This window comes from Symphodus melops, assembly GCF_947650265.1.
Source record: "Symphodus melops genome assembly, chromosome: 3".
NCBI classification, from domain to species: Eukaryota; Metazoa; Chordata; class Actinopteri; order Labriformes; family Labridae; genus Symphodus; species Symphodus melops.
Window position 1 is genome coordinate 19,814,524 of NC_136693.1, and position 23,323 is coordinate 19,837,846.

General features: G+C 40.9%; 1 protein-coding gene across 2 annotated transcripts in view; it reads left to right on the forward strand.

Moving 5' to 3' along the window:
* The window catches only part of galnt2 (UDP-N-acetyl-alpha-D-galactosamine:polypeptide N-acetylgalactosaminyltransferase 2), a 52,292-nt gene that overhangs the window by 16,733 nt on the left and 12,236 nt on the right, over positions 1-23,323 (forward strand). For both annotated transcript variants that reach the window (XM_079339852.1, XM_079339853.1), the window contains exons 2-10: positions 13,630-13,717; positions 16,975-17,128; positions 18,983-19,081; positions 19,188-19,255; positions 19,353-19,418; positions 19,508-19,629; positions 21,579-21,666; positions 22,428-22,515; positions 22,621-22,724. In XM_079339852.1, coding sequence (XP_079195978.1) covers positions 13,630-13,717; positions 16,975-17,128; positions 18,983-19,081; positions 19,188-19,255; positions 19,353-19,418; positions 19,508-19,629; positions 21,579-21,666; positions 22,428-22,515; positions 22,621-22,724 — 877 coding nt within the window. The remainder of the gene's footprint in view (positions 1-13,629; positions 13,718-16,974; positions 17,129-18,982; positions 19,082-19,187; positions 19,256-19,352; positions 19,419-19,507; positions 19,630-21,578; positions 21,667-22,427; positions 22,516-22,620; positions 22,725-23,323) is intronic.

Below are 23,323 nucleotides of genomic sequence, written 5' to 3' on the forward strand. Positions count from 1 at the left end.
TAATTATTTTTCTAGTGTATAATTGGCTGTTCAATATCATTTTTTGGCTCCAGATATTCAGTAGTTATCAACAATGAACAGTCAAATATCTGGCGGTGGCAGCTCAATAAGGGTGCGATCACACTGCACCAGGACTAACCGTGCCTTCTTGTACATCACTTTGTAATACAGCATGTGTGTATTATTATAAAAGCGTACTCTGTAGTGTTGCTACTTACAGCATTCAGGTGACTTTTCAGGCTTGTTGTGCCACCATGGTAGGCAGGTAGGCATAACACCAGCACTTGATAATATTTATGACCGTTTATGCTCGGCATTATTTTGCCTTTATGTTGTGCTCTTAATGTTATGTTTGTCTCTCTTTTTTAAAATTGTTGTTCATTGTTTTATCTGTTCTTCCCCTGACAAACAGCTGCCACGTCGCCTTCAGTTGTTCTTATAGCTCTGACTTTACCTTTGAGTGTTCCAGAAATCTTTATCAATTTAAAAACAGACGACAAAGTCAAACGAGAACTATCTCTGCTGTAGAGCAAGAATAGGAACATTTCTAGATGTAGCCACAAACTGAGAAATAATATCAAATAAAACTGAATTAAAAGACATTTTAAGACATTTTTTTTTATAATTTTAAATAAACGAGGCATTTTAGATAAGTCGGGTATCAGATCCAAAACTGTGGTAACACACTTAACCGAGTGTGGCTCTAAAGAAACATGGGTTAGGGTCAGGGGAAACATGTCCTGAATTGTTTTTTGAATTTTTTTTTTTTATATTACCACAACAGCATTTTGTATTTTAATATTTTACTGTTTTGAACCCTGAAGGGAAAACTACACACACAAAGACAAAAAGAGTTCAATAAGCCCAACTTGTATCGAACCAAACCAGATAAGCATGATACAAGTTTCTGAACCGAGAGATTCACGCTGCAGCTGGAGGATTACTAAACTCAAATACCTTCGTCTTGATTTTAGCCCTGTGAAATATTTTCCACTTGGATGTGTTCTGCTGCAAGTGCAGTATGTCATCTTGGGACGGCAGCGTTTGAAGCAGAATTGTGTGACCTACCTGCAAACCACTTCTGTGTCTGAGCATGAGAAGAGAAGAAGAGATAATAGTAAACAGGCTTATCTTCATTGGAGCAGATTCAGATGTTACACCAGCTCGGCTCTCATTAAACAAAGCTCACAAACTGAAGATAATTAGTTTGATCTTGTGTGCGTGTGTGTGTCGGACTCTCTTCAGATTGGAGTTCGTCTGTGTATGGGAATGTGTGTGTGTGTGTGTGTGTGTGTGTGTGTGTGAGAGAGAGAGAGAGAGAGAGAGTGTGAAGGATGCAGATGGGGTTTTGGGAAGAAAGCCAGCAGACACAATTGCTCCATTGAGCCATCTCACATCCCCCTAGTCTCTCCCTCGTGGTCTCTCTCTCTCTCTCTCTCTCTCTCTTGCTCGCCCGCTCGCTCGCTCTCTGGCATACAGATACACACAGAAAACACAAATGAATATAAGCACAAACACACACCCTGGTGAGACTTGTCACAGTTTACTGAAGTCCGAATTCTTCACCAAGTCAAGGCAAGCCAGTTTCAGGGTTGAAGTCTTGTGGATTTTACAAACAGCTCCCATCCCCACTTTTTGTTGTTCTCTCTCTCTCTCTCTCTCTTCCCCCCCCCCCTGTTTTGAGTTTTTATACCAAGGAAAATCCTTCCACTTACACATCACCTAATGAGTTCCTACACGTGTTTGAAGCAGAGCTGGGAGCTTCTGACACACCCCTGATACTCCTGTGATGTTTGGATCGCTTTTCTCCTCGGTCACACACTTCTGTCATCTTTAACATAAAAAATGTTGTCAGCCGAGTTACTTGAGATGCTCTGGCTGCCACTTTATTCCTGTCCGCTAAACTACTAAATTACTACTGATGTATAGACAAACATTTTTCATTAGATTTCAAAACCGGCCTCATGTAATTCAAGTCCATTCAATCTTAAAATGGATTGCTCGTATTTTGGCAGACACTTGACGTATTAAGGAAGTTAGTGATTTTAAATATAGCTCCTTTTGTTGTTGTTTTTAAACTAACATATTCAGTTGGAGAGAACTGTATTCTGAACAATAAAGGATTTCTTTAAAAGGCACTTTAGAACTCAAACCACACAAACACTGTGCGGTTCTCCATAGGGGTTCTGCTCCCCTTATAGTAAACAGTGAATGAGCTCGTACTGTGCTTTTCTGATATACTTGACAGCCTTGTTGACAATGACTATGTGTCAGTGTCTTTGTTTTGTTTTGTTGGAGTCCTTTACATTTTTATATTCCGAAATGTCCCAGTTCAACCCCTTAAGACACAGACAGTCGAGGTATTTTCCTGGGAATGGGTTCTTTGTGAATCTTTAAATCATCATTCATATTTGCAGAAGCCAAGCGCCCGAACATTGACATCTGATTAGACCGTTTCAAAGGTTTCCTCTGTTCAATTCGCTCTGACAAATACAATAGCGTTTTTTCAGACTGTATTTCTGTCAAAGTGCTGTAACAATGCTCAGCCGTCATCATGTCTGTATACATTCATATTGATTCCACGGCGGTGTTATTTTTTTCATCACATTGCGGTGTTGCAGAAGCACTGCAACCTTCCTTACACCTCCTTACACCTCTGTGTCACAGGGATGTAAATATCGTTGTTTAGTCTGAATAGGGCTAACGACTCAGCGTGCTCCCTGTGAAAGTATATCGATGAGCATGAAGAGATTTTTTGAAAATGCACATGAGGGGAAATGGATTGCTCTTTCGTGTGTGTGTGTGTGTGTGTGTGTGTGTGTGTGTGTGTGTGTGTGTGTGTGTGTGTGTGTGTGTGTGTGTGTGTGTGTGTGTGTGTGTGTGTGTGTGTGTGTGTGTGTGTGTGTGTGTGTGTGTGTGTGTGTGTGTGTGTGTGTGTGTGTGTGTGTGTGTGTGTGTGTGTGTGTGTGTGTGTGTGTGTGTGTGTGTGTGTGTACGGTCACCACACAGTGTGTGCAACTGTAGAAGAAGAAACATGCTGATAAGAACCTGCAGTGAGCAACATCACCGCCACCATCCTGTCACTTTCCTCGTGAATGTTGTTTTATCCAGATGCTGTAGCTAAGTGGAGAAATCACTAGACGTCAGGTCAAGGATCATATGCGTCCTTTTCTCTGCCACCAGGTGTTTGTTGACTTCTTTAATTGTTGCCTCTTCTACGTGGATGTTAGCGTGTGTGTTTAATCAGTCATGTGTTTAAATGTTTCAACACGATATTTGCCTGCATCACTATTTACCGCGCAGTTAAATGAGATAAAAAATAAATCACAAATCAAGCCTCAAAAGCTGGCATGTTGAAGCTTTAACCCAAAGTTTTTTTACTGCCATGCTTCAACAGCTTCTTCTCCCAGCACGTTGGAGAGAAGAAGGAGTACAGAGAACACATGGATTAATGATCAGAGGAGGAGAGGAGATGCATAAAAATCAAATTGAGATGAGAGAAATGGAAAAAAAGGGGTGTCCGGGTTGAAAAGTTCAGTTGCACGTAATTTGACAGTTTTATTCCAAAGTTTGCTGCTCTAGAGGCAAAAAATAAATTTAGTTTCAGCAGATTGAACGCTAAAAACGGTATTACTGGAAAGTCCTGCTGCGAGGCGAAACAAAATGACCACAAATGTCAAAGTCTTCTGTTTGCCTCCTCTCTCCTTATCTAACCCCCTCTCCTCCTCTGTGTAATGACATCCCAGTCATGACTGTTTCTGAAGAGATGCTCTTTCTCTCCGTTCACTCCTTTCATGCTCAGCTCCTGCCTGCAGACAAAAAGTGTGTGTGTGTGTGTGTGTGTGTGTGTGTGTGTGTGGCCTGAGGACACAGTGCTGTGATTAAAGACGAAGAGTGAAAAAATATGACTTATTATCCTAGATTTTTTTTTTTGTTCCTCTGGATAAACAACCTTCACTGTGAGCTGAAGAGGAAAGCATCACCACAGGGAGCGCCCCCCCCCCCCCCCCCCCCCCCCCCGTCAGCCGTATGAACACTGAGACACTCACATACATACCATAACCTCATTTACATGTCCCTGCTCGTCTATTGGGAGAAGGGGGAGACAAAGAGGATGGGGGGGAAAAAAAGTTGTTGTTTTCTTGAGCAGACACAGTGCTCATTGTCTCCGCTGATTGGTCTTGTGACAGACTCATTCACATCCACACAAGGCTGCGATTTAAAAACTTCAGTCATAGAAATGGAAATCTCCCTCGAGCTCGTTAGCTGCTTCTTTGTACAGCTGTGTACGTTTCGTATGATTCTGTTTGATTTCCTGAACTGTCTTTTCAGGAGCACTCATTGTTCTGTTTGTAGCCATGCTAGCAGGAAAATATCTGTATATTTGTAACTACCTTAAATATTCAAAATATGTTGTTCAAATATTAATGCTCAGTGCTTTTTCACTTTGATTTTTTTTTTTGTGTGTGTTTTCAGTAAATGCGACAAACCTGCTAACTCATGTGAGTTTTACTGTGCTTAGTGCTAATCAGAAAATCCTAAATGCTTACATGCTTGACAAACATGTTGAACATGAATTACTGCATGGCTCGATCATGTTAGAATTGCAGTTGTGCTCAGTGTTGAACTACTTCAGCACTAAGAGCTGCAGACACAGAGCTTTGAGGTCCGATTGTTTGATGAACATTTCCTGCAAGGAAATTATTCTGAACACTAAGAGGAGTGAAACCTGTCCACGTAGCATGATGTTAAGTTGTAAGGGTTCGTCTTACTCCTCGCTCTTCTTCTGTGCTTTTTGTTTATCAACCCCATTCTTTCTTGAGCTTGTGTTAACTGCCCGTTTGTTTCCAGGTTAAGTCTGGAGATATTAAGAGCAGCCTGGCACCCGGCTCCAAGTGAAGTCATTGTTTTGACATTTTTGATGTTTATCAGATCAGACAGGCTGCAGTGACTTCCAGTCCTTCTCATGTAGGATAATGCTAAAATACATCTTTTGTTTGAATCGCCTCAGTCGTCTATCCAGGAAGAGTTTGCCTTCATTAACGCTTCCAACCAGTGCTGTTTTAAAAATCCATGATATCGCTGTGAGTCCCCCGTGGCAACGTTTCTCTCATCTGTCCTTCAGCAGGTCAACAGTCAGACTCACCATGGCTTGTGCTGAGCTGTGTCCACTGTTCTGCTTAAAGACACTTCAGAGGACAGATGCTGACTGTCACAGGGATTTGAACCTTAGCCGTCCACTTGAAGGACATTCTCACTAATCACAAAGAGCACAAGCGGCTGTATGACGCCCTCCGGGTGAAAGCCTGGACCAAGTGAAGTGGCCGTATGTTATACACACACTACTGTTTTTCTCTTCTGATATATACACTGTTGGGCCTTTGGGTCAGGCTGAAGTGTTACCACTGTGCGAACCTTTACAGCACCTCAATGCAGAACCAGGGTGTAATTACGAGTGTTGCAGTGAGTGAGTTGATGCTATTTCTGAGGTTAGCTAGCTCATTTGGCTGTCTACATAGTCTAGCGTAGCCTCACAGAGCTGGAAGCCTGGTTTTTACTTTAATTTGGCAACTAATGAGTTTGTTGAGCAGGGAGCAACAGTTGAAAAACAGAGTGTGTGTGTGTGTGTGTGTGTGTGTGTGTGTGTGTGTGTGTGTGTGTGTGTGTGTGTGTGTGTGTGTGTGTGTGTGTGTGTGTGTGTGTGTGTGTGTGTGTGTGTGTGTGTGTGTGTGTGTGTGTGTGTGTGTGTGTGTGTGTGTGTGTGTGTGTGATTGCAAACTCTTGGCTCCTTTTGAATTAATCTATCAGTGGATGTGATCAGATTACTCTGGATTATACTCAGGCTGTGAGAGGCCTGAGCAAGACGAGATCAACCCCACACACTGACTCAAAGTCAGATCACCAGATTGAGACATTAATGCATTCACGCTCACAAACCCCCACATAAACAAACACGAGCTGTTAAGACACTCTCACAGAGGGCTGCTCTGTTGGGGCTTTAAGTCTATCCCATTATCAAGGCAGCAAGTGTAAGAACTGTGCAGTACGTCCTTCAGTTGAGAAGAAAGGATTATTAAGGCTACTTAGTGCTCTTTAAAACACAATCACACTAATGAATTGACTCAAACCAAAGCAAAGCAGCTTCAAAATTGAGTTCTGTATGTTAAATCGAGTTGACAGAAAGCATATGGCTTTTCTTTCTGTCACGTTTCTTTCACATCTTGATAAAATTGTGGAGTTTTTCTGAGAATATAAAAGTCGTGGAGAGAAATAAAGGGAAGCAGTTCTTTTATGTTTTCCTCTTAGGTCATATAAAGACACAGTGACACATTTATCATTTGAAGTAGAATAAAAGGTAGAAAATGCTGCGTTTGAGAGTGCATCCAGTCGATTTAGACTCTTTACATTTTTTACATCTGAATGAAATTTATTGCAAGATCACAGTTAGTTGACTTTGAGTCCTGCTTTACCACCGGCAACTTAGTTTCTTGTTCCTGCATGCACAACACAAACGCCTTAAATGTCCCCTCTTTTGGGACTTTGGTGGCGCAGTGGTTAATGTGCGTTCCATATATGGAGGCTATAGTCCTCAACACGGACGGCCCAGGTTTGAGTCTAACCTGTGGCTTTTTTTCCCATCTCTATCCGCTGTCCTATCTTTCCAATAAAGGCACAGAAAGTCCTTCAAAAGTTTTTTTTGCACACTTTACAGTTATCTTGATTCTGCCCTACATAAAACAGCTACACAGCAGGGAGATAAACGCACACTAGAGGGACAGCAACATCCATGTCGAGTTGTTAGGAGGCTCTTACCAGGAAAACAAAGCAGCCACCACAAGAGAAATATCCTGACTGTGCAGATTGAACGGAGGTGTTTTACAGATGAATTCAGCGTTCTCTTCAGTCTGACATAAATCAAATGCTCTCCTCTGAGTGTGCTTTGTTTGTTTGCGTGTGTATTTTTAAATTTCTATGTGTCATGACCATCTGCCCACTTTGACTACCGACCCTGCAGTCAAAGTGGCACAGCAGAAAAGATAGCGATGAGGAGAGAGACGGGAAGAATAGAAAACCGTAAGAGATAGAAAGAGAGATATGATCGAGGAGTAAGTAAGTAATTATTTATAGAGCACCTTTCACAGATAAAAGATCACAAAGTGCTTTACAACAATAAAAGGCGATTTAACAGTTAAAAACAGAAACAGCAAAACAAACATACAAAAGGTAAAATAGATAAAAGAGTAGAATAAAACAGCAACTGGTCAATCAAAGTAAGGAGTAATCAAAGGAGTGATTGGAAAGTCTCTGGAAGGAATTTTAGTTCATAAAGGTACAAAAAGATGGAGTAAAGGTTTTGATGTGGAATCTGTTCCCATTCTTTACCTTTTACATTCTCGTTTGCCATTTAAGCTGAGCCATGAAATGTACAATGCCAACCTTGTTTCTGCATTGCAAACATGAAAGGCTGACTATGTGACATTTTACACCTAAATATAGCAGAAATGCAGTATATCCTCTGAAAAGATCTCTGTGAGTCCTGACTGTTCACAATGAGTAAAGTCAAAGAGTGCGACACACTCTCTACATTTTGTTTACATAAACTTGACTCCCGGCCAGCTCATCCCCTTGAGTATAAATGCTGTTTAAGTAGGAACTTCTTTTAGGAAAGAAGAATACATTCACTCTACTCGCTGCTTATTTAAATCACTAATGGTCATTTAGTGTAAATTTACGTTCAGTGTGAGGCTGCGAGCAAACTAAACAGCGCTACCATTAGCATGCTAACACAACAATGCAGCTCAAGTTGTTTTGGTTTCTTTCTGTTGCTCAAGTGCAACATCTACTGGATCAAAAAAGAAGTCATATATTCTTCCTTTAAACTACAGATAGTAGACTGTGAGCTTATCTTAGACAGCACTCAGGGGAGGACAGCTAACTTGGCTCTGCATTAAAGGTCCCATATTCTGCCTTCTACTGGTTTTATCTGCTCTTTAGTGTTTTCCAGGTGTCTTGTGCATGTTCAAGCACATCTATGGGCAAATATTCAAAGTCCTTCTCCTACGTCCTGTTCTGTTAGCAGTACCAATAGCCGCATGAAACGCTCGGTCCCCAGCCCCCCCTCATTGAAAATGTGTGTTGTGACATCACAAAACAAAGATGTCACTGATCCAAGCCCATTGGTTCGTTGTAGCAAGCACAAGCTCCCCTCAGACTGACTGTAGCATTCCCAATATGGTAAAAGGGGCACGAAATATCCGTGAACAAAGCCGAACAACTGACCAATTACGAGAGCGCAGATCGGCCGACCAATCAGATCAGACTTGGCACACTTTGAGAAGCTTTTTTTCTTCCTTTTTTCCTTCTCTCTCTCTCTCTCTCTCCCTCCCTCTCTCTCTCCCTCCCTCCCCGTCTTCGTGGAAATTCTGAGCGTTAGAAATGCAGGCAGATGAGAAAACCTGCATGGAGCAGCAATGCATGAAAACAGACACTTTTATCGAACATTTGTGATTGTTAACATACTTTATTAGACACATAAATTCGATTTATATGAACCCCAAAAAGGGCAGAATATGGGACCTTTTTAAGGTGAAAATATTTGAATCTGCATCTTTCTTGTGAACCACAACTAACAAGTTGTATTTGTTGTAGTATCCTGCCTTTAACCCCCCATTAAAGGGAGACATGCCAAATATCTCATCCAGATTGCAGTTAATGCTAAGCTAACTTGCTTCTAGTTAAAGCTTCATTAGTTGTACAGACATGCGGGAGTGATATCTTCAAGATTAATTTTTGTTCTTTAATTTAAAGATAAGGCAGTCTGTAGAAGGACATGCGGGAAACGAGCCACAGTTCAGATCTGAACCTGGGCTTCCCGCTTTGACGACTATAGCATCGTGCATCAAGCGCCCACACTAACCACCACACTACCAGCATCTAACATTTTTAAGAAACAGAGTAAGTATATTTCACATTATGCTGAACCACATTACTTACTTTACAGAACATTGGTTTAGCTGCTAGTGAAGATCTCTATGCACAAATCATCATCCAATTGATTTATCTGCTGCATTGATATGTTTGTGTTGTCAGGTCTTACTGTGTCTGCACAGTTTTAATCAATCATGGTTTTGGTTGGATGAACAGCAGGTGCAGGCTGTTGGGCCTTTTTCACTAAGAGGTTTTGAAAGATTCACAAGAGTTTTAAAAATAGCTCTGCAACATCTGCTGTCTGCTTACCCTTTAAATCATGATGCAATCAGTGAAAAGTCATATTCATAGCAGTCATATGTTAATAACTCATGTGAAATGGTCCTTCAGCAGTGCATTGTTCTCATTATAGCTTCTGTTTTGGTTCGTCTGTTATGGACAGCATCGTCCCATAAATCACAGGGAGTTTTTTTTCACTGAGCACAGCTGGATTGTTGTATTTACTCCTCTTTATACTGTTCTTCTTCTCACTCTTATTTCTCCCATAGTTTTCATTTCTCTTTTTGTCTGTCCTCCTTCTGCCACCTTGTGCTCCTGAAACTGTCCTGTTGACTTCAAGGAAAAGGAAAGCGAGGATGTTCAAACACAACGTATAAATGGAACTTTGAACTGACATCGTCAAATCGATGTTTGACATTTATAAGCACAGCAGGAACTCTTGTTCAAGCAGGTTGGGGATATTTTACATCATTTGATGTAAGCGCTGTAGGCATTAGATTTAGAGTTGAGAAAAAGGATATTAAACATTTTGAAAACCTGGTCGAAGTGACGTTTTGAATGTGTGCACTCGAGAGCAAACGAGATATGACTGTATTTAAAGTGGCTTAACACCCTCGACAGGAGATGTTCAACAGGCTGTCCTTGTGTTTTTTATTTTTGGTTGCTTGTTGAGCCAGCTGACTGTCATTCAAACAGTCCTCCTATAAACTGGCTGCAGATTGAGAACAGCTGTTATCAAATCCATCAAAAGCTTTCTGGTCGACTGTAAGCCTCTTGGAGTTCTGTGGAGCTGGTACTCTTGGCGTGGATTTGGGCTGTTAGGTTAATCTTGATCTTTGACAGACTGAGATTTTCATGATGAATGAAATATTTTCATTGCACCTAATAAGACTAGTAAAGGCAGCTTTCCATTAAACACCATATTTCACATTTACGATGGGCGTGGGTGATGACGACGATGATTTGTCAATATTTTAATGAATTATGGATTTTTTTTTTTTTATTGGCCAGTGGCCCATGGCTTAGTGTCTTGCCTAAGGACTCTTTAACTTGTGACTGCAGGAGCTCGGAATTGAACCTCCAACCTGGTTAAGAGATGATCAACTCCACCACTGAACCCCTGCCTCCCTGTTCTAGCTAATTCAGGCATTTTATGGCTGGTCTTTGACGTCATTTGGACTCTTTAGACTCTCTAAGTGAGAATGTTATAACAGTGTATTTCCATGTTTGTTGTTTTGCTCACCGAAACACTTGCTGCTTTGAAGCTGTGCATCATTATGAATGTTCTGCAGGATCATGTTTGTTCCACAAAGTTAACAGCTGGACTGTAAATTTTGCAGAGCTTCGAAGTCATGAAGAAGTCAGTTGATGAAGCGATACATTTTTTAAGGGCTGCTTTTTATACACGTCTGCTCCTTGCTGGGTGCTGCAGGCCTCCTCTGTAAAGTGCTGCTGGATGGAGTCAGTGTGTGCGCACACACACAAATATGTTCAGTTGTGTACCTACATCCAAACAGAAAAATGTTTCACTTTTTCATACATGCACAGTGATGCAGTAAACAATGATGGGTGTTTTATAAAACTCCTCTTACTGTCTGCAGCACATGCAGAAGAGCATCAATTGCAGAATTGGTTGTTAGTAAACAACAGTGTTTGATATTGCATTATTTTTTTGGCACCCCCTTGGGGTCAAAGCAGTACCACTTATCCCTCAGATGACTTTATATCAACATGTGTAAAATTAATGCTGCTTTCTTCTCAGAGTCAGATGTGTCGATTTACTGAGAATCTTCCCGCTGGAAAAATGTCAAACGAAACGAAAAAAACAGATGCTGTTAATCACTTTGTATGACACCTACCAGCAGCCGCTTCAAACATTCAAAATAAATCTTGAAATAGGAAGAGTCAGTCTTCATGCTGATGGTCCTGTTTGCTTGAGTGGTTCATAAAGAGGCATCAGTGTTCATTCCCATGTGTTTCAGAACCAGACCAAATTCTAACAGGCGCTTTAAGGCCATGTTTGTTTCATTTAGGTGTTTGTCTTTTAGGGAAGTAAGAGAGACACCACATAATAAATCATGACATAACCGGTTGTTTGACAACAAAGACATCAAATCCCATGATCCCTCCCTATCAAATATGTAAAGAAAGTCTTTTGGAGTTGTTGTAAAAATGAGCACTTTGGCGTCTCGTACCACCACTCTGATCTTCGTTGCATGTTTGTTGTTGCAAATGAGCCCAGATAACTGTTAGAGGCAGAGACATAGGGTTACTACTACATGTTTTCCAGATGTAGCAGTCCCTGCACTGTGGACCTCGAGGCAGCCAGGCATGGAAAGAGCAGCTGAGAAACACGACCGTACAGTGGCCCTGAAGGTCAACTGTCTAAATATTTCATTTGCTACAAAATATATTTAACTTGCTGATAAATACATTTCACAAACTGGAAAAGGTAGGCCCATTCTCAGTAGGTAGATAAATACTTTATTGATCCCATTTCTTAATTGACAACTGTGGTGATCAATGACCAAAAGATGATATATGTGATAAGCATATCAAGAATCACACTAAATGTGGATTATGGCCTTTGTTGAAATACTCTGTTATTAGCTCAAGTTCCTCTTCTATCTTTCTGGTCACAGTTCCTTCAGCAGGGCAAGATGACGTTGCTTGTCCAATCACAAACAAGTAGTATGGGCCTACCCTTTCCACTTTGTGAAATGTATTTCACAGCAGGTGAAATATTTTGACAGTTGACACTATGCCGACTTTATTCATCCATTCCTTTTGGTGCTTAAGAGTCTCCTCAGGCTTATTATTTCTTCTAAATAAGCCTTCAAAGAGAGGTTTTTAAACATCGAAGGGGGAAAAAAAGACAATAAGCAACGTCAGGGTTTCAGAAAGTGTAAAATGTCAGAGACAAAACAGGCGAACACGGTACGAGAAAGGAACCAATGTGGAGCTTTATTTCACCTGAAATCATGTCCTGTTTCTTCCTTGGAAGCTGTCAAACTGTATTTCTGTCGAGAGCAACCTGCCAGCTCTGCTTTCATCCTACACTGAGCATTACAACCTGGCAGTGAACACACTGGGCTGCTGTGAACACACAGAAATTGATTTTCTATAGGATTTTATATTGTCGTTGTGGGTGTTTGCTGGTCTAGTCTTCTTTCAGCCACAGTAAAATGGAGATCATTTTAGCACAGATTGACACACGGCTGAGGAAGGGAAAAGCTGGCACCGAGTGAAGTGAAGGGCGAGAGTCACAGAAAACAACAGCAGTTATTTAGCTCTATTTGCAAAGTCCTAAGTGGTTTTTTTTTAAAAAACATAAAAAAAAAACAGCTTGAAAATCCTTCTTGTATCTTCTATCTCTCCTTCCAGATGTATAAATAAACCATTAAACACTGTTTATGGTTGTTTGAGTTGTCTCGCTGCTATTGGCTGTCCCAAGGCAATAAAGAAAACAGATCAATAAAGCATTTTGGAGAGGCTGGAGGTGAAAGAGACCCACAGAGCTACAAGACAGCCGGACGACACTTTTCTAAATTCAAGGGCGAGGGCTTGGACAGGGAATGAAAGGTTGCTAATTGCTGAGCCTGCTAGTGTATTGATCCAGTGGCTTTGAATGGTAACACGGACGGACATAAGGAGGGACGGCTCAGCCCTCTGTCCAACTGAGTAAATGTGAAGGCCGTCAACATGACTGGTTTAATGTACGACCTCACCCAATGACTGAGCAGGCCTCCGATTCAGGCTCATTGTTGATGTTTGAGGATGAAAAATATTTGTTTGTTTTTATATTTTCAGGCTCTGGATGCATCATTGTGTGCGCGGATGAATGCCAAATGAGATGTTTGCATGAACAGATTTGTAGATTAAGTGCTTTGCGATCCCATCTGTAAACATCCTGTTGTCTAAATAGATTAAACCTGAGTGGGCTGCTCAGTTAGCTGCTGAGACAGACTGGGTGAAATATTCCTTTTTTGAGCTGTCACAGCTTTGAGCTGTGACTGTTGTTGAAGTCACTTTGTACCACGGTCCATCCAGAGACAGCTGGCCAGCATGTTTCATTGCTCATTTCCTTGTTCTGATCATGGGACTGAAGGGTGAGGGGCTGTCTTTGTTAAAAAAAAAAAAAAGCTCAAAGCTTTTTTTTCTGGAAAAAAAACCAACCTGAAACAATAGTTATAAAATATGTAATGTACTTATCTTGAAAATATAAGTTAATAGCAAAACCTGATTCCATTTCACTCCTGTGGAACAATCTTTCCCCTTCTTTTTGTTTTATACCCAAACCCTTCTGATTCAAATCCTTCCTAGTATTCTGTAAGATTGGTCTCAGCTGATGCCTCTGTTTACTTGTTTTCAAATTGGTTATGTCATGCTATGACTCTGACTGTTTGCTGTGTTTGTTTCTAGGATGATTGGGGCTCCAGTGACTCGTCCAGCAGGGGAAAAGCACACAACACTGATGATAAGTCGCACAGCCTGGAGACTCTGCCGCCAGGTAGGGAACTTCACGAACCATCAAGCACCGCAAACACACTCATCCTCTATCGTGTGATCACATGAGCGTGCCAGATATAATACCATTTTATTATTAGAATCTAGAGGGAAAGAAGCTTTTTCAATGTTTTAAAGGACCCTGTGGAGCAAAAGTTCCTCTAAACATCCGAGATTAAAGGCAAGACAGACACCCTCCAGCTGCTGAGCATGTGCACAGCAGACACTCTACGCAACAGTCATTTTCTCAGACAGTCCTCCACATTATGTTCCTACAACCAAAGCCATTTCCTTTTTGTAATGTGGTGACACAGTAGCATAGTTGTCGAGTTTTTTTATGACCAGCAGAACTTGAACCTTCTCGGCCTCCTAAACCTTCCCATGTGAAAGTAACCACAGCGGAAGAGAAGTCGATTTCAACGCAGCCTGGCTGTCTGGTACAGATTTGAAATGCTCGAGCTACAATATTATCCAAAATAATTCAAGGATCTGTTTTAATCTTGCCACAAACCCAACGACGCGTCTCCGCCCACACTCTGAGAGACGATGTTTTCAGCAGAGTTGGAGCGGAGCAGCTTCAGTCGCAGCAGCTGAAGCGTCAGAGCAGAGAGTTCTCTTCCTCGGCCTGTGAGCCGCCAGAGCTGAACTCACACACTCCTGTCTGGTCTTCAAGTGGAAATGCAATCCCATTAGAATTTGGAAACAAGTGGAGTTTGAACTTCAGGGCGACTTTACACTATGGCAGGGCATCACGTCAACCACAAACATGAACACAATCAGACGAGGCGGTAAAAGGTAAAGGAGGTAAGTGAGAGGTGTGAAGGGAGGGAAAGGTAAGACAAGAAGCTGAAGATATCGAGGAAGCTAAGCTGTTATCTTAGGATGTTTGGAAATGCTTTCTCTCAGTCCCCAGCTCACTGGGTTACCCTTATTGTATTGATTCACTCAGGAGAGCTTGTGATTGGTTTGGTGATTTGGTGATTGATTGATTGGTTTGGTGATTGATTGATTGATTGATTGATTGATTGATTTGCTGATTTAAGTTTCTTAAAGTTTTTACTCACGCAAGGCCGAGGGTACAGAATCAGATACCACGTGTTCAGATCCGACTCACATTTTAAACAGATTCATGATCGATGTTGGGACCTCGGGTAAACATAAACACTCCGACCTATCCTAAAACCTCCTGTTCTTACAAAGATTGCTCTACATGATACTGAGGCTTCCTTTCTGACTTACAGAAGAAGTCTGTTTTTATTCATAACTATTTGTTTTGTCTTTAATATTAATATCAATATTAACCTTTTCTGATAATATACAATTGTATATTTCTTTCTCTTTCAAACTTACCGACAATAATTGCAAATGCAAACTTTGGAAAAAGTAACCACATGGTTAAAAATGTACCTTGGATGTAAACATTTACTCCAAGACACAGGTGAAGCAAAGCACACTTTGAGTGATGCTTTTCAGCCTGGTGTTTACGAGCTTATTCATTGTTGTTGTTTTTTTTTTTTTAAATCTGTCAAATATGATGTGTGTGGCACGCTAAGCGCCAGAGTCCTGACCTAGTAGTCAGAAGGTTCATGGTTCAGTTCAGATAAGGTGAATGGCTCTGAGAGAGAGTCCTGCCTGCCAGCAACTATCAGCTGGAAAGCTGACAGCGTCAAGGGATTTCTAGAATCTGTTGCAACAAACATAAACAACCAGTCAGCAGCTGTGGGCGGAGACATCTGAGTGACAAGAGATCAAGGCTGAGTGAAAACCCACAGATCACCGTCTGGGTGTGGATTGGTGTACCTGCTCAATGATTCCAAGAGCATGCTGTAAAATGTCAACTGGATGAATAGATAGACTGTTAATGTGCTTTGAGGGAGTACAAAGAAACCAGGATGAAAGAAAAATGTGTTCCAAGTATCAGCTCAAGACTTTCAAAGCTTGAAGTGGAATCATTTGTGAAATGTCACTACATTAATTACTCTCTGACACTAAACAGAGATATCAGCAAGGACATCCCACACTCTGACACGCACAGTAAAGTCTCTGAGGTGCTGTTTTGCAGTCGCAGGCAGATCATTGAGCCCTTCAGCTAATTAGCATGCGAGACACTTTCCCATGTTGTCACACACGCACCCAATCTCTCTCTCTCTGTCTGTCTCTCTCTCTCGCTCTCTCCCCCCTCTGTCCCTGTCTCTGTCTCTGTCTCTCTCTCTCTCGCTCTCTCCCCCCTCTGTCTCTGTCTCTCTCTCTCTCTCTCTCTCCCCATGTCCCTGTCTCTGTCTCTCTCTCTCTCTCTCTCTCGCTCTCTCCCCCCTCTGTCTCTCTCTCTCTCCCCCCTCTCTCTCTCTCTCTCTCTCTCTCTCTCTCTCTCTCTCTCTCTCTCTCTCCTCTCTCTCTCTCTGTTTGTCTGTCTCTGCTTGTCACGCACACTCTGATCCATACTGAGCGATAGTATAATCTCATGCTGCCATATGCCTAACACAAGTCATTAGCATAGCAGCTGCACCTCGCTAATTAGTTGCATTATTATTTGTGTCTCTGTGTCTCTGTACTCAGTGATAAACTGTGAAATGAAACATGACAACTTTCTCTGTTTAGTGCACAATGATCTCACTAATCTGGACAGACAGACAGACAGCGTGTGTGCGTGCGTGTGTGTATTTACTTGATATTCACACTCATATTTCAGGCTGCAGATAATAGCTAAATTTAGGATGATTGTTCTTTTCTTACACAGTGCAGTGAATAATAAATGCTCCTGTGTGTTTTCTGGCTTTATTAAAATATTCTGGCCTTGTCCGCTTTATTCTGCTCCACATATTTTCTCATACATGCTGCGGCATAAATCTCATGTCAGCTTTGCTCCGTGACGTGTTGCTGCCTTGTCAAGCAGCGAGGTTTCCTTCCTGTCACTCGTGAAGGATTCTTGCATCTGCCAGGCTGCTTCCTACATTTCACATTCTCACTGATGATTAATCCCATTCATCCCAAAGTTTAAACTTTATTTTGTGTGGCAGCTTTTATTTGGCTTAACACTGTTGATTTCAAACTCATTTCATTAGATATATTTTTTTGTCTTAAAGTAAGAATCCTTATAAGAAAATAACCCTTCTCGTCTGTACAGGTTTTACTATACCGAATAAAAACCTGCGTCGATGTCTCAGCTTTGGACAACGACCAGCTTTTCTTTGACTACAGTATCATGATGTGCTCATGCCAGCCCGCTGTGTACCTAATATTACTGTCTGTGTGTTTTTCTAGGGAAAGTGCGCTGGCAGGATTTCGACCAGGATCTGTACGTTGGAGCCACAGTGGTTAGACCGGGTCAGGATCCATATGCCAGGAACAAATTCAACCAGGTGGAGAGCGACAAACTACGTATGGACCGAGCTGTGCCTGATACAAGACATGACCAGTATGTAAAAACACACCACAGATTATGTAATTTGATGACATTTTGTCCCTTTAAAAAAAACAACAAAACAAACAATCTTGTAACTGCGAGTGAATGTGTACATTCTGTTCTTTGCTGCGTGTCTATTTCACTAATTGGTTCAAGCTGGATAAGATCTCTTGGAAACTCCCTCTATTGTGGTCTATCAGATAAAAGCAGGAAAGGGGCACTGTTCACTGTCTGCTCCTTTCATAACACTAAACTCTGCTGATGGCTGACGATTGTTCTGCCTGTATAATTGATGAGGAGACAAAAATAAGTCAGACACATTCTGAGATATTATGATGAAGTCTTTTTGGTACTTACTAATTACAGTGCATGATGTGGGTCAGAAAGCAAAACTGAACAAATGCTTCAGTGTACAAGTCGAGAGCTACACGTCATGGCAGGTGATGGGATCTGTGTGGTGCAGAAAACTCCTGACATATTCAGGGGAAGCTGCATGTAACACAAGCTGACACATTTTTCAGTGGGACTTCATCCAGAGTTTCTCCTGCCAGCAACTTAGTATTATTTTTTCCACATGAAGTCTGAGTGAGCCGATGCGAGATCAAATCAGGAGGATTCACCTAAGGGGGGGGGGGGGGATTATCTCGTACGTACGATCTTTGTACGTGTAATTAAACGGCTGTATTTTGTTTTTGTTAACTTTAGGATGTTATTCTGTGCTCTTCTGTTGTTATTGTGACTCTGTTGAACTACACATAGCATTGATGTTCTAACTGTAATGACATAGAGTGGACTCTGTTGCTTCCTCTTTGAGATTATTGTGAATCAACCTTATCTTAAACCCGAGAGGGGAAAGAAAGATAAAAGACCACTCTGTTGAAGCCGATGATAAACTGCACAAACGCACTCCTCCTAAGGAACTAATGGGGAAAACAAGTTGGAAAAAATTAGTTTTTCTGGGGAAAGAATTGAATGAATCTGCCTTGCTGCATTCTTCAGAGCAAACCTCACGGAAGAAACTATGGTTGAACAAGGTGTTTATGAACTCTGAGTTTAGGACATCAGCATCTGATTAATGACTTGTAGAGTTATGATGAGTGTCTGATAAAAGTTCTGGCATTGGCTCCCGTGATTTGTACATGTCGTGTGTCACTTTAGACACAAAGACAGTGGAGGAAAAAAAAAAAAAGTCAAAGTACATCATAGAGTGTCAGTAAAGTGTTCATTTCTACAGGAGCTATGGGACTTTTTTTTTTATAAAGGCAGCAGTCTGGCCTCCCAGATAAATTGACCTTCAAACTAGAGCCATTAGCCTACTAAAAGAGCCACGGATGTGCCTCTTATTGATCTGCTAGTGATGTGTCATTTGCACAGCGGGCAGCAGGACTGATTGAAAAGGCGGTCCAGAAAAGAAGGTGGGGGGGGGGGCAGTCATCCGTGCTTTTTCTGAAGCGACTAAAACTAACTTTACAGTTTTAAAAACACAGAAACTTTTTTTGAAACCGAAATGTACAAATGCAGATTGATGGATACTTCATTGATCCTGAGGGAAATTCAGGACATTTAAAGGGATGTCGATTTTAGTTTGATCCAGCTGCTTATTGAATGTTTCCAAGTGGTGGTGGACACAGAGGGACTGAACACACGACGACAACGACGGTTCACTGACAGTATGGTCTTCAGTTTTTGTCTTGGGCATGAACACAACCTCTTGGGTATTTTGGCCTGGTGGTCTTCAAAATCGGCTGTCAGTCCCACGTACTTGTGTGTTGTAGTTTTTGTTACATTTTTATACATGGAGGCATTTTAATGTTGTAGATATTGTCTACGTGCTTTCTAATTTTCCTTTTTGCTTTGTCACTGTAGTTGTCGACATAAACAGTGGAAGTCTGAGCTGCCCGCCTCCAGCGTCGTCATCACCTTTCACAACGAGGCTCGCTCTGCTCTGCTAAGGACTGTGGTCAGGTAGGTGAATGGTGTGTGCTGTCTGCTTAAAAATCTTTCCAATTGGATTTGTTGATTATAAAGTTCTTATTCTTTACTTATGTTAACTCTGTTTCCAACTGTTCAGTGTCCTGAAGAAAAGTCCTTCTCACTTGGTTAAAGAGATCATTCTGGTGGACGACTACAGTGATAACCGTAAGCATTGGAGAGAAAAAAAAAAGTGTATAAATGCATATGAAATGTGTTTTTTTTTAATCTGTTTGACACCTTTGTGTGTGTGTGTTTGTTTCAGCGGAGGATGGAGCGCTGCTGGGAAAGATTGAAAAAGTGCGTGTGTTGAGAAACGACCGCAGAGAAGGTAATTTTACATACATTTATATCCAAAAAGATTGTGCTGTTTATTTGAACTTGAGCTCATTTTTTAAACATTTTTACTACTTCTTTAAGGACTGATGCGTTCGAGGGTTCGAGGTGCAGACGCTGCCACAGCACCAGTCCTTACCTTTTTGGACTCTCACTGTGAATGTAACGACCATTGGCTAGAGCCGCTACTGGAGAGAGTGGCTGAGGTAGACACACCTATTTATTAATAGAGATTACTATCATTCATATATGCACACAGTGTAGTTTATATACAAAGCAGGTTAAAATATGTTTTAAAAAGTCCAGTCTGCAGAGTAGCTATGAAAGGACAATGAGCTTTTTTATGTTGTGACATTTGTAATCACTTTACACACGCACACTGTGTCGAGCAGCTCAGGGAAGTCACTCTGCTTTGACCTCAAAAAGTGCAGGATCAAGTTTTCTGGCTTTCTTGAAAAGTGACAGTGACGAAAAAACTTCAATTGATCTCCAATGGGGGTTTTTTTTGTTTTTTGTTGTGTTTTTTTTAAATTAAACCAAAATAAAACAAAACATGTCAAATGTAACCTGCCGGTAGATCAGATCTGTAACCAGGTACTCGAGACATTGACACATGCAACATGTGTTACTTTAGACGAACCAAAGGAGTCAAACTATTCTGCCGCACATGTACACGCACAAATATGTAGTTGTTTTCATCTTTCATGTTTCAGTCAGGAGTCATTAACAAATGTGTTTCAGTCCATGCTGCTTTTAGTAAGTATTTAACTTGATTGGTTTCAGCAAAGACAGAGTAATCTTCTTAAAGTATTCATTCTGGGCAATGACAGTCAGGTTTTTATTTCCACTTCCATCACAGACTCCCAGTTGATTTGATATGAAAAGGATTAACTCTCAAAGTTTGTATTTCACAAACTAAAGTCCATCACAGAGTAACAATCTGTTGATATTTACAGTATCGTCTTTCTCCGCGTTTACTGGAGAGGGAACGCATTGATAGTCAGTCTGATGTGATGCACAGTTTGAAAAATGGAGGTCGTTCGTTAAATATTTATGCAAGATTTGATTCTGCATTTGATCCTCCCAAACGTGGCATTTTGTCGCTCCTAAATTCTTAAATGCCTGGAGACAAATCAGAAACATTTTGCTGTCACACTAATTGACTCTTTTTAAATAATAAATACAAAAAGGAGTGGGTAAAAGCTCATGTTACATCCCAAGTTAATTTGTCACAAAACAAATAAACTCAGCTCAGTTTGTTTCAGTTATTGACGTACTGGATGCCACTGAGTGATCCTCTCTCTAAATGACTGCGCTGACTGGTGCTTTACTTTCAGTTCTGCTTTATAAACATTAAAAAAGTAAACTTGACAGGAATCACGGGCAGTGTTTCACTATCATTCATTTGGGCTGTGTGCCCGCCATCTCAATACGACCTCCAAAACAAAGGCACAAAATACTTTTAGGTAATTCATTTGTACTGGTTTTATTTCAGCAGTGTATGAACATCTTTTATTTGTTTCAGTGTCCTCTTCAGCCGATTGAGAAATACATTTCCAGAATGAGCCCGCCCCTTGTGACACAGCGCTCTGATATCAGACAGTATAGTTAGAGAACACAGCTCGGTAATACATCAGGTTCACTCTGAGTGGTGAAAGTTACAAACAGACAACACTTCTTAAAGTCTTCCCCTGAGTTCCCAAAGTTTCATGATAAGAAGAGTCGGACTCTGTCTCTGTGTGTCAGATTATACATGCCGCTTCGTCATTTATCATTAGTAACAAAGTCATGTTCAGAAATGTTTAAATTTGCTTCAAATCTCTGAAATCAGTTACATTTGTCAAACATCAATCATGCAGAATACAACAGGGATTTTCTTTGCAAGCAAGTTGGTAATAACAAGAGCCGATTGCCCAACTTATTGTACTTGAAATTGTATAAGTGTTATCATTTTCAGCTTCATAAAGTAACACAGCAGAGGGACAAGATTCCAATCTTTTTAACAGTATCATTCATGAAAGAATTGTGTCACATTTGTTTCCTTTCTCAATGTATTAAAAAAAAAACATGCATCAGGGAGCCAGAACATGAATCCAACAAACAAGTGTAATGTTGTGTAAAAAGCTTTGTTCTGATTTTCTTTCTCCTCTCTCAGGACAAAACCCGAGTTGTTTCCCCCATCATAGATGTCATCAACATGGACAACTTTCAGTACGTCGGAGCCTCGGCCGACCTGAAAGGAGGTACTGTGCACAAGTAGAGACATCGACCGGCATCTAAGGCGCTTGTCTTCACTTTCGTGGAGCAGTTGTGCTGTCCATCTTTTTATACAGTCTATGAACTGAACACTAAACTGTGCCTAACTCACAAACATGTCAACATGCGTGTTGTTCATTGTTCATTGAGCTGGTTTGATGGGTATCTTTTGACACATTTAGTGTCCTGTCTTTTCCCTTTTGAGAGTTGCGTATACATTTTTTTTTTTTTACGTGTGAAAAGCTCTCCGTACAGAACTTCTCCATCAGCAGGTCACTTTGAACCTGAAGTCAGCTGTTAAGATGCCTACACTTTCATTTATGCATTGCAGCATTGTTATTCTTGGTTCCTCCATTTATTTTACATACATGTATACAGATGTGTGCAGATTAACATGTCTAGAATGATTGAGATAGTTTCCTTGAGATTCTGATAATAATCATAAGTATAATTGATTCTCATTTTATTGTTTAGTGTTTAAAACAAAAATAAATCATCTGAGATGAGAATCGTATACCCTCACTTTCTATGCCGTATATATGGTTAGTACATTGTGTTAATGGGCCAATCTACATATTAAAGGTTTGGATGTTGACCTCTCTCTGAACACAGACAAGTGAAACCAGACAGATGCTGATGTTTCCAGACACCTAATGGGAACCTGCCAAATCTAATTATATAACCACTTAATCCCAAATGATGGTCCTGATGGTGTTGTTATTTCATCCTCTGTGTGTTTTTTTGGCAGGTTTTGACTGGAATCTGGTTTTTAAATGGGACTATATGACCTTGGACCAGAGACGAGCCAGACAAGGCAATCCTATCGCCCCCATAAAGTGAGACGGATCAACCCACTCATCTACTCAAGTAATCAAACATGTCTGACGCTTTGGTTTGCCTCCAACTACTAATCTGACTCTTTGTTTCTGTCCCCTCTGCAGGACTCCAATGATAGCAGGAGGTCTGTTCGTCATGGATAAGGAGTACTTTGAGCTGCTAGGGAAGTACGACATGATGATGGATGTCTGGGGTGGAGAGAACTTAGGTAAGTGCAGTGGAGTCAAAAAGATGATAATGTTTAGGGCATAAAAGTTTTATACACTGATGGATGTCAGAAGAAGGAATACTCTTGAGCTGTTTCCACAGATGCACTCCTGAAAATATCTCAACAATATCTAGACTCTTGAGCCAAGACATTACGTATAAAGAAAGATGCTGAAGTGGCGTATCAAGCAAACAGTTTGCTATGCAGGACTATAATGAGAATATTTGCCTTTATATTGTATCAATGCTATGTAGTTTGAAGTAATAACAACGTCAACCAAAGTGTGGAGAACTGACACTTGCGGTGTAATCTGCAGGTGTAAAGGAGGTTTATAGTGGACTACTAAATTTCAAAAGTTACTTTTGAAATGTCTGTTTAATAATTTAAGAATGGAGCTACAGCAGCCAGTTAGCTTAGCTTTGTAAAAAGAAACTCTAACTGAAGCCATTTCATGTCACATTGAGTTTTTAGGAACAAGAAGAGACCGGATATTTGGATGACAGGTTGGATACTCAGTTTTACAACTCCATCCTGGTTCATAAAAGGTTGCATTAGTGGGGCTGTCTTCTTGGATGTCTTTTTGTAACCAGTGGAGTCGC